The 11,759-nt window shown below is 50.0% G+C and overlaps 1 protein-coding gene across 1 annotated transcript; it reads left to right on the top strand.

The window, feature by feature from the left end:
* Window positions 1-7,107: 7,107 nt before the first annotated feature.
* islr2 (immunoglobulin superfamily containing leucine-rich repeat 2) lies at window positions 7,108-11,223 on the top strand. Its single transcript, XM_056281813.1, has 2 exons — window positions 7,108-7,328; window positions 8,072-11,223. The coding sequence occupies exon 2, from the start codon at window positions 8,072-8,074 to the stop codon at window positions 10,202-10,204; it is 2,133 nt and encodes a 710-aa protein (XP_056137788.1). The 5' UTR covers window positions 7,108-7,328; the 3' UTR covers window positions 10,205-11,223.
* The last annotated feature ends 536 nt before the right edge of the window (window positions 11,224-11,759 follow it).

The following is an 11,759-nucleotide window of genomic DNA, read 5'->3' as shown; positions in this document are numbered from 1 at the left end:
GACATGAGGACTTCCACTCCAGCCTGCAGACTGAGAGTGTATATCGGGGCCCTCAACCCACCATCCCAGACTTCAGTAGGGGGGGACCCGTGTGAGTTTGCCAGGCTAAAGATCTCCCTGGAGAACCTTCTCCCTAGGGACACGAGGGAGAGGTTTAAATATCAGATCCTGGTAGACCACCTGAAATTTGAAGACGCGCTGCTCATTGCAGACTCATATACAAACTCTACCCAGCCCTATATAGACACCATGGCCTCTTTAGCAGAGCATTATGGGTAACCCCACCAGCAGGCCTTAAGGCGCATCGCAGACTTAATGGAGGCACCTAACATCCGTAGCCACGACACAGCTGCCTTTAAAAGATTTGCTCTCAGAGTGAGAGCCTTGGTGGGCATGCTCGACCAGCTGGGAGAGAAAGGCCATATTGAGCTTCAGTGTGGTTCCCACATCACTAGGCTGATGTCCAAGCTCCCACAAGACATGCGGGCTGAGTTTATGAGGTATTTGTATCCCCCCCCGCGTCCATATCCCTACTCTGCTAGACTTCGCTGACTGGCTGGAGTTCAAGCTGAGGATTCAAGAATATGGTTACGAAGCTCAGCACAGAGGGGGCGAAGAGAGCACAGAAGCGAAGAAGGAGAGGCAGAAGGACTCAAAGGCTGGTAGGCCAACCACAGTCCTCCATGGGGCTGAACAGACTTCAGACGGCCCTGCCATCCCGGAGTCCTCATTCACCAGGGCCAGTCCACAAAGGAAAGTCATCCTGTTGTGCCCTTACTGCGCCAATGACCAGCAGTACCTGGACCAGTGCACTAATTTTAGCCAGCTTACCAGTGAATAGCGGCATGCATAGGTCTAGAGTAACAGACGGTGCTGGCGTTGTGGCCGCACAGTGCAGACTGAAGGCCCGGTGTAAGAGATGTGACGGCAGACATCTGGAGGCTCTCCATGACCTGAACGCTAAGCCAAACCCAGAGAACACGCCAATGAAGTGCTTTACCTGGATAGGAAGTCCGGTTGCAGTACTGTGTGCCAGGATCTCAGAGTTCTGCATGGTATGTCCGTCTCCTATTCCATTTCTCCTTCCAGTCACCCCCAAAAGACTTTCAAAATCCAGAGGGCCTTCACTGCCTATCAGCTGGGACTGGCGGAACACTCACAACCCGTCAAGATGCTCCAGCGCAAATATAAACACCTGAAAGGCCTCCCCCTGCAAACGCCGGATCGCATCCGTCCAATGGTCCTCATTGGGTCTGACTACACCCATCTAATTATCCCAGTAGAGCCGGTCTGTCTGGGACCCCCTGGAAGCCCAGCTGCTGTTAAGACCAGGTTGAGGTGGACCATCCAGGAGCCTGCCAGAGTCATCCGCCAGCAGCTCCAGCCACAGCAATGTCTGCATATAGCCATACAGTCACCCTATAAGGAGCTCCTTCATCATGTGGAGAAGTTATGGCAAATGGACGTATTGCCATACAGGAGTGAAAGGATGGTGACACGATCACGGCAAGACCAAGAAGCCGTGCATCTGCTGGAAACTAGAACAGTGAGGGCGGATGAAGACGGAGTGCATCGTTATGCTAACCCCTTGCTGTGTGTGAAGAATACGCCCTGTCTCTGTACCCCCAAGGACGCTGTATTGGTAAATCTGTGGAGCACTGAAAGATGCCTGATGAAGGACCCAGCATGGGCATCAGCCTGTGGGGAAGAGATCTCGAAACTGGAACAGGCTGGGTATGTAAAGAAGATAGCAGAGGAGGAGCTGAGCGAGACAACAGAGTCCTGGTTTATCCCTCACCACATTGTGAGTGACAATGGAAAAAACAGGATTGTATTCAACTGTTCCTTTACACACAAGGGCCATAACTTGAATGAGCTGCTACTACCAGGCCCCACTCTGACCTTCGGCCTGCTAGGTGTCCTGTTGAGATTCAGGGAGCATTTCATCGCCATAAGTAGCAATATTAATGGCATGTTCCACCAGGTCAGGTTGCTGCCAGAAGATAGGTAGGCCCCTCCTCCGTTTCTTGTGGAGAGACCTGAACAGAGAGGCACCACCCAACATCTACGAGTGGCAGGTCGTCCCTTTTGGAACCACATGTAGCCCATGCTGTGCAACATTTGCACTACAGAAGCATGTGGCTGATCACAGCTAGCCAGAGGAGGATGTCTGGGTGACCATCGAGCGGTACTTCTATGTGGATAACCACTTACAAAGCCTCTCCTCTCCCACAGCAGCCAGGCAGCTGGTTGACAAATTGAAGACACTGTTAGGTTTGAGCTGCACCTGTGGACTAGCAATGTCCCAGAAGTCACCAGTCACCTGCCAAAGGAGGCGAGATCTCAAGAGTAGTGAGTTATGGTTCACAGAGTCAGTGGCAGATCCACAGGAGCTCGCACTTAGACTCTGATGGCTTTGTACCTCAGACACTCTTGGCTACAAGTGTCACCTCACTGACTGCCCCACACTGACTATGAGGACCATCTACCACACACTGGCAAAGCTTTATGATCCACTGGGCTTCCTCGTCCCCTTCACCACCCGGTCCAAAGTCATTGTGCAGTGTGGGATGACCCGTCTCTGCCAGACGACACCCTTAAGGCGTGGCTTATCTGGGAAGATGAGCTGCAACACCTTCCAGAGATCATCCTGCCACAGTGCTACACAAGCCCCCCTCTGGATCACCTCAGCTCTGCCAGAAGCCTCCACATATTCTGTGACGCCTCTGAGAAGGCCTACGGCTCAGTTGCATACCTGTGCACCGAGGGCCCAGGCGGGAAGGTGGAGGTAGCTTTCCTGACAGCACAGCCGAGAGTGGCCCCCAAGCGCCAACAGTTAATGCCATGGTTGGAGTTATGTGCGGCACTGACTGACGCCCAGCTGGCAGCGCTGTTGCAGTGTGAACTCACCCTGTTGCTTCACAATGTGGTGCTCTGGACAGACTCCACTACGGTTCTCACGTGGCTCCAGTCAGACTCTTGCCGATTTAATGTGTTTGTGGGCACCAGAGTCGCTGAGACCCAGGAGCTGACTAAAGCCCAAGCCTGGAGGTACGTGGACTCTGCAAACAATCTCACAGACGACATCACCCATGGGAAGACCCTAAGGGAGCTGGCTGAGAAGAACCGGTGGAGCCGCGGCCCAGCATTCTTGTGCCTGTCGCCTCAGCACTGGTCTACCCAGCCAGAGGCTGAGCCTTTGGATTGCACTGAGCTGCGTAAGGCTGCCTTCTGCGGCTCCATCACCACTGCTCCTCTTCCTCACCTAATCAACGCCAGCCAGTTCGCTTGTTTCAGAGACATGGTAGATACTGTTGTGCAGTCACGTCACGGGGTGGCTGGTAACCAGTCCACTCCAGTTGCAAAAGATTATCAAGAAGCTGAAAGAGACCTGCTGAGACAAGCCCAGACAGACTGCTTTACTGAGGATCTCCAGCACCTGTCAGACAACAAACCTGTACCCTCCACCAGTTGTTTGATCACTCTAGCTCCTGAATATGACAACGTACTGAAGCTGGTCCGGGTTGGAGGTAGACTGCGTCGTTGTGACCTGCTGGACCCAGAGACCATTCACCCCATAGTCCTGGACCCGGTCCACCAGGTGACTAAACTCATCATTCAGGATGCTGACCGAGATCGCCGTCATCCAGGCTCAGAGCAGGTCTTTGCAGAACTCCGTCGGAAGTATTGGATCCTCAACGAAAGAGAGGCTGTAAAACAGCACCAGCACACCTGCCCTGATTGTCAGAGACGGAGGGCAAATCCTGCATTACCACAGATGGCAGACCTACCCCCTGCCCTGCCTGTCTGTGGCTGTTGAAACCACCTTTCGTCTCTACAGGCATGGCTTGTTCTGGGCCCTTCATGGTTAGAGTTGGACGGCATAATGAGAAGCGTTGGGGCATACTATTTAAGTGCCTCACCACCCGCGCTGTCCACATAGATGTTCTGAGTAGTCTGGACCAGGATTCATTCCTGACGGCCCTCTGCCATTTCATCTCATGCAGAAGAAAACCAGCGGAGCTTCTATTGAACCAGGGTAAAAACTTCAAAGGAGGTGAGAGGGAGCTCCATGACTCGTTTAAGGCTTTGCATCCCACTCTAAAGTCAGAGCTGGCCAAACATCAGGCCAAGTTTGTGTTCAGCCCTCCAAGTGCGCCTCACTTCGGTGGTGTATGACAGAGGGAAATTAAATCGATCAAAGCTGCCCTGTATGCTATGATCCAGATGCAGACTGTAACAGAAGAAGTTCTGCGCACGGTAGTGATCGAGGTAGAAGGCATCCTGAACTCAAAGCCCCTGGGGTATGTATCCAGTGACGTCGCAGACCCGGACCCAGTAACACTGAACATGCTCTTGATGGGGCGGCCTGACCCCTCGCTGCCTCAGGTGGTGTACCCGGAGTCCGATCTGTTAAGCCGTCGTCGCTGGAGACACACACAGGTCCTGGCTGAACAATTCTGGAGGACGTTTATCAGGCACTACCTTGTGTCTCTCCAGACACGCACCAAGTGGCAGAAAGAGACGGCTGCCCGACAGCCTGGCGTTGTCGCCATGATCGTGGACCCACAACTCCCGAGAGCGATTTGGCCTATCGGCCGCGTCGCCTAGGCCATCCAATGCGCAGATGGGAGGATCAGGGCAGCGGAGATTCAGGTGAATACCAGGAACTACACCTGGCCAATTGCCCGTCTCGTCCTACTTCCTGCCGTACCTGAGACAGCACCAGAGACCACCTCTCCTTCTCAGTGACAGCAAATTTGATTGTGTACATTTGGAGGCGGCTGTTAGAAAGGTTGCAAATGGGTGTGTGCGCGTAGATCACCACTGGTACCGCCCGCCTCCCGTTGTGGGGCGAAACTTTCCTTCTTCGAGCGCGTCGGACCTGTTTAAGTGACGGACCGGAAGCCGGCGACCTTGGGAGTACCGTAGAAGTTAAGGGAGAGTCTGATTATATTTTTTTCTCCTGCCCCCGAAAGACCTGTTCGTGTGTGCGTCCAGAGAAATGTAAGTTGTGCTGTTTATGTACCGGATATAACTTCGCAGCTTTGTTAGGTTTCTGTAATTAATGAGTAGTAGAAAGGCACCGAGCTAACGGTTAGCAGCTAACACGTTTATGCTGCTTTATTCTTCCGCCTGTTCTTTCCGGTTGTAATTTATGTGTAATGTTGCCAATGATTACTTGGTATTGTTTCATTTTCAGACACACACACACACACACACACACACACACACACACACACACACACGTTTACTTGTCAGTAAACATCTTTGAGGATAGTGTAACCGGTTATTTTCTTGCCCGGTGCGGGATTCGATACGGAGTGTACTGCACCACAAGGCGACATCACTAACCGCTCGACTAAAGGGCCAGACCCGTTGGTTAGGGGCTAATGTGTCTTATTAGTAGTTTACAATAGCATCTTTGCCTTCCTGCCAATGCACCACAGTGGTGACACACTCCCAACCAGCTAGTTACGGTCCGAGCTACCAGTCCTCCATTACAGTAACCATTGAAACGGTCCCAAACAACGACCGGAACTTAGTAACTAGTACTAGAACGACCGGTTTTTAAACTCTATATTCAGTCAAGATAAATACCCAATTGCGATATCAATGCATTTCATATGTTAGCATGTCTGTTAGGAAACGACTGATACCAAAATTAACATTTTAACAACTTTAATACTATTTTTCAAGCAATGTAAAATGGCCGCTGTCCAACGCCTGTAAATACTGCAACGCGTCGGTGGTAGCCATGGTGCGTCCGAAACGGCGGCTGTACCCAGACATGTTGGACATAATCAGAAATCATGTTTCTCTCTCTGCACTGAAGAACGCCAGTGGTGTTTCTAGGACAGAGCACTGAACTTGGCGAAGGAAATGACGTGACCAAGACACGTCACAAGTAGTGACATGACGCGCACGATGACGCGCAGTCTTTTTAGGTAGATCTTATAACTTTTTTTGTGCAATTGATCTAAAACTCATTTTGATGCAAACATGTGCCATTTTAAGAGCGCCAAGGGAGCGGCAGGTCTGTATCTTTTTTCCCCCTCATAAAATTATTAAACTTTGAAAATCCAAAACCGTCAGAATAACTGCCTTGGTCGTTACAAGAACACAAAAACCAGCGCAGCGGAAGTGTGTCACTGTAAACCCGAACCGAGGAAACAGCGGCTGTAAACCAACGTTCCTACTAGCTCGATAAGGGGAATTGTGTATCCCTATAACCACTACAATACAAACAAATTCGACTACAGCAGAGATGAATTTTGAGAAAGGCGGACTTAAAACTCGCTGTCCAGTAATAAACGCAGGCGGGCATAGATGGCAGTATTGGAACAGTTTTAAAACACTGCTGGAAGCGCCAAGGATCCCATATTACACGCAGCTATCTATATACTGCCACACGGATATACTACAAAGACAACCAGAAATTATGATTTGAGGGGGAAAAAATGCCCATGATAAAAGAAATGGCCAAACCGACCACATACATTATTCAAAAATTAACAAATTCATTTAAATTGAATTGAATTAAACTAGTATGTTACGTGACATCTGTTGTTGCAGTAAAGTGAAATATGGGGCTGTAGACTGGACAGTGGCTGCAGTGCATTAAAAACCATATCCAAAGTGCTCAAGCAATGGCTACAGGATCTTGGAGCTTTTTTTTTTTTTTGTTCCCCCTCAAAAGTTAGGCAACATTTAACCTTAAAATGTGCACATGCAAACGTGTAAACATGCAAATAATGTGGAAATTGTGTCTGTCTGAGCAAGGTGATAATCCCCCCTTAAGTGATCCCCCCCCTCCTCCTCTTGTCAACATAGGTTAAATATAAAAGCCATTGTTGGTTGCTTTAAGAGACAATAGGCTGCAGCAAAATGAACGAGGTCAAAGATTAGACTCGGGTCGACGGGCTGCTAAATGAAGCATCAGACTCTACGTTATGGATTTCCATCGAGGGTGGAGAACCCGTAGCTCCTGTATCTTTAATGCTGAGGACAGGAGATGGGGAGAGGCTGCGCGTTCACAAAGCGCTGCCCTCGCTCTGCGGTTGCGGGAGCGCGCAGCGGAGCTCCCATTTGGCGGAGAGAGGGGAAGGGACGTCGGACCGCACAAGCATCTCACCAGGAGGACAATGTTTCCTCCGCCGCCGCCCATCATCCGTGCTGTCATGGTCTTCCAAAGTCATGCAAAAGGATCCCCAAAACGCGAGGACGGCATTGTGTTCGGCCGTTAAACCTGTGTAGAAGATCCGAACTTTAAACGGAGTGATTTTATAGACCCAAACCAACCGGGAGTGGAAGTTCTCACTGGACAGGTAAGACGATTCGATGAGTAGTGACTGATAAAGCAGTTACTTTGAAAGCTCTCAGTGACATTTCGGAGAAAACCGTTGTTGAAACTAAATCAGGTCTATTGCAACTTTGGCCAATACGCAAGAAAAAAAAAAGAAAAAAAAGGGGGGGGGAAGCGCATCTGTGACTAAAGCTGCAGGCCTGTTGGATTGAAAATTGTTGTAGGGGTGTCACACAACCACTGCAGGGATACGTTTTAAATAACGGGTGCACTCGGTGGCTCTGAGCACTTCCTCGAAGCGCGCGAGTAGGGAGCTGGCTCAATTAACTATATCTTGATGTATGGGGTGTGCAATGATGGTCAAACTCCTTAAATATTCAGTTTTTAAAAAAAATAATTATCCATTTATTGGGGCAGAGGGCAAACAGCCTGTGAAAACAGCAAAACTTTTCGAAAAAATTAAATTCATTGGAATTTAGACTCGGATGCCTCCATTCGTGTAATGAATAGAGCATCCTGCAAGTGTAATGGCCCGTCATTGTTGCTTTTCCCTTCTCCTTATAATTTCCAAGTTGCCCCGCATTGCTGAACTGTGGTGTCCCGGCGTGGGGCTACATAACCTTTGCACAACACATAATCTGGCTTGCATTAAGTTGCAATGAATTCGTGTACTTGCTTATATTAAGCACCGCATATTAAATAATAGTGCATTCAAACATAATATGCCAAACGTCCACGCTAACGTCTCATCACCTATGCTTGCAGATGCTGAAAATGGCGACAAGGCTCCTGCAGCTCCTAGCCCTGTGGACAGCTGTAATTGGCATTGTGCAGTGTTGCCCTGAGTCCTGCAGCTGCCTGGACAAATTTGACCAACAGTTTGCTGAATGTACTTACAAAAACCTGCAACTGGTGCCCGTGGGTCTACCCTCGAACGTGACCACCCTAAGTCTCTCTGCCAATAAGATCAAATTACTGAAAGTTAAAAGCTTCGTCAATGTCACCCAGCTTACCTCTCTCTGGTTGGCCAGCAATGAGATAGTCACCATCGAGACCAACACCTTGGCCCCGCTGATCCAGCTGCGCAACCTGGATATCAGCTACAACAAAATTGTAAATTTTCCATGGGAGGATTTGCACAACCTTACAGCCTTGCAGCTTCTGAAAATGAACAACAATGAAATGGTTAACCTCCCCAAGGATGCCTTTTCAACTCTCAAAGACCTGAGGTCACTACGCATTAACAACAACCGGTTCACCACCATCGCAGAGGGTACCTTCAGTGCCCTCGTTTCCATGTCCCACCTTCAGATCTTTAAAAACCCATTCACCTGCTCTTGTGGCCTGGAATGGCTCCGGGAATGGATCGCAACAACCAAGATCTCGGTCCCTGAGCAGAATTCCATTTTGTGTGAGACCCCTCAACACCTGGCGGGTACGTTGGTCACAAAGATGCCCAAACTGGACTGTAAAGCCCCAAGTGTCTCTATAACATACCAGCCCAACATTGAAAACACGGAGCTTTATGAGGGCTTCATGGTCATCTTAAACTGTGAGGCCAAAGGAAGCCCCAAACCAGAAGTCAGCTGGGAGGTGAGGGCAGGAAACCAAGAGTTGCAGTTTAGCTTACCTCTCATTGGTGAGAAAAATGATTCACCCATCAGTGATAAAACAACCAACCCTCAGTTTCTCATCTTTCAAAATGGCACCCTGATTATTCCCCGGATGAGTAAAAAAGAAGATGGAAACTATAGTTGCTCTGCAGTCAATGAGTTGGGTAGAGCAGAGGGCAGTGTTCGTGTGGCATTGGCTGGCACCCAAAAACATGCCACCAACTCGGTGCTTGATTTTACGGTGGGCAAGACTCTACCATCTGTTACCAAACCCGTAGGTCCCAAGACCTCAACGAACAATGTGATTAACTGGCCCAAGTCGGAAGAAAAGCCCAAGAGCAATTCATCAGGTACAACCGACAAACATACGCCTGGGGGCACTTCACAAGAGCTGCCATTTACGGGGAAGTGTGGGGTGAGCGATGGCAGCGAGTACATCTCCAATCACGCCTTCAACCTGAGCCTGAGTGATTTCAAGCAATACACCTCTGATTTTGGTGTCATTGCGTTGGAAGTGTCGGAGACGGAGGCCAGGGTACAGCTCAATCCCAGGCAGCTCCCCAACAGCAAGACCAACCTCCACCTGAGCCAAACGCCAAACCTAGACACGGTGGTGAAAGAGCTTTTCAAAGTGCACCAACCCGAAAGCAGAAAGGCTCCTCTGGACATGCTATACCTCTGTGTGCACACCAGCAACGGACACTCGGTGGTCCAGTGGTCCAAGATAGAGGAAGGGGTCAATGCGTATCGCTTCCACGGTCTGCAGCCCGGTACCAACTACACTCTCTGTCTTACCTACGGGGGTCAGGACTGCCAAGTTCAAGTTGTCTTTACCACGAGAAAGAAAATCCCCTCTTTGCTGATAATCGTGGTGGTCAGCACGTTCCTTCTGGTTTTGGCTACCGTCCCCTTGCTGGGGGCCACCTGCTGCCATTTGCTGTACAAGTATCAGGGAAAGACGTACAAGCTGATCATGAAGGCTCAGAATCCGGATCAGGCGGAGAAACAAATGGCGGGAGGCTTTGATGCTCGCGCGTCTTTCGCGGAGTCCGACAAGAACTTCAACCCCAGCGAGCTGGGCGAGGGGGAGGGGGAGGGGGAGGCCGACGGCGAGGGGGAGGCGGAGGGAAGCGTGATCACCGACTCCATCCCCGGGTCCTCGTCCAAAACCAACCAGGAGGAGTTTGAGGCGGGGTCGGAGTACAGCGACAGGTTGCCGCTGGGGGCCGAGGCGGTGAACATCTCCGAGGAGATCAACGGAAACTACAAGCAGCCGAGCCGCTGAGGCCGCCGAGGCGGAGACGTCAGGCGGGCGCAGCCGTTGTAAAATAGTCCCTTATAGCGGGTACTAGCCACGAGGGAGGGGGTGGGGGGGGTCGATGGGGTGTAGTTTATTTTTTACCTCATAAACATCATAGCTCATTTTCAGATCCAAAACAACAACAGACAAAAAAAAAACCAAACAAGTGACGGAGTTTATGACATTCTTCGGGTATAAAACAGCAGTTTTCTACAGTTCGTCAGACCTTAGAGCGGTCCGGTGGGGGTGGGGGGTGGGGGGTCAACAACGCCTCCTGTTGCGGGTGAACTCAGCCTCCGCGGCGCTCTCCCCGGGGCGGCGCTGGACAACGTCGCGTACGGGTTTAGACGGCGGATGACCGGCGTCGGGCGCCGCCGCGTGTTTTGTTTCTGCATCGGGTGACCCCCCCGCCCCGCCCCGCCCCCCCCCCTCGCTTGTGTACGGACAGATGTTGTAAATGTAATGTGGGCTTTTCAGATGTGCGGCTTTCCCTTCTTATTCTCTCTCTCTCTCTATATGTATATATAGATATACCCGACAGGTGCTTGCTCAACGCCCTCTGTGGCTTCCCTCCCGCGCGTTCTTCTTCTTCTTCTTCTTCTTCTCCTCTTCCGGGAGAGTCGTCCGAGGCATGTCGCGCGTGGTACCGCCGTGTGTGTGTGTGTGTGTGTGTGTGTGTGTGTGTGTGTGTGTGTGGGGGGTCATTAGTGTAGTCTAGGGCTGTAGATATCAGTGTCGAGCCGTGATGTGTAAGCCATGTGACTTTTAAGTCTTTTATTTTTTATTTTTTTTACCAAAGTGAAATAATTCGTTTTGTGAGCCGTCGACAAAAGGACGCGGGCTCGAGCGCTTATAGAGATTAAACTGTCCTGTAATTTTAGTGACGTTTCTCGTGAGTTGTTGTTACAAAAAAAAAAAAAAAAAAAAAGAAAGAAAAAAAAACACACACAATCCTCGTGATCTTTTAAGATTTTTTGATATGATTTTCTGTACGTGGAGTTAATAAAGACGTTTTAAACTATTTTGTGGGCTTCTTACTGACCGCCGGGGCGTTGGCTATTCAGCATCTCTCATTTCTGCAACGAATATCACACAGAGGGGGGGAAATTTAAAAAAAAAAAATTTTAACCTCTAAAACAGCTCACGTGTACGGGCTAATTATGACAATATTCCCGCGAGAGGTGTGTTTTTTTTATTGTTCGTCACAACGGCGCCGCTCCAGAATGGAAACATTCCCCGTCCTCGTGGCCGCTGTTGATTTATTCATCGGTGTGATAAAAGGAGCGAAATATTGACACCTTTCAAAGGAATTTCCGGCGAGGGGGGTTCGAGAATTAAAGGGCGAGTACACACAAAAGAAAAAAGAAGGACGCACGTCTTTGGTGCCAGACGTCTCTTGTCCAGCTGAACACGACGGGCCCGGGTCATAAATTATGAACCCGGGTCATCAAAAATGAAATACAGCTGGGCTCTCGCAGTCATCAAAAGAGAAGAAAGAAGAAGTAAAAACTAAATCACATGCTCCCTCAGATGCGGGGGG

This window comes from Lampris incognitus, chromosome 6 (assembly GCF_029633865.1).
Source record: "Lampris incognitus isolate fLamInc1 chromosome 6, fLamInc1.hap2, whole genome shotgun sequence".
Classification (NCBI taxonomy): Eukaryota; Metazoa; Chordata; class Actinopteri; order Lampriformes; family Lampridae; genus Lampris; species Lampris incognitus.
This window is presented reverse-complemented; position numbering and strand designations above follow the sequence as displayed.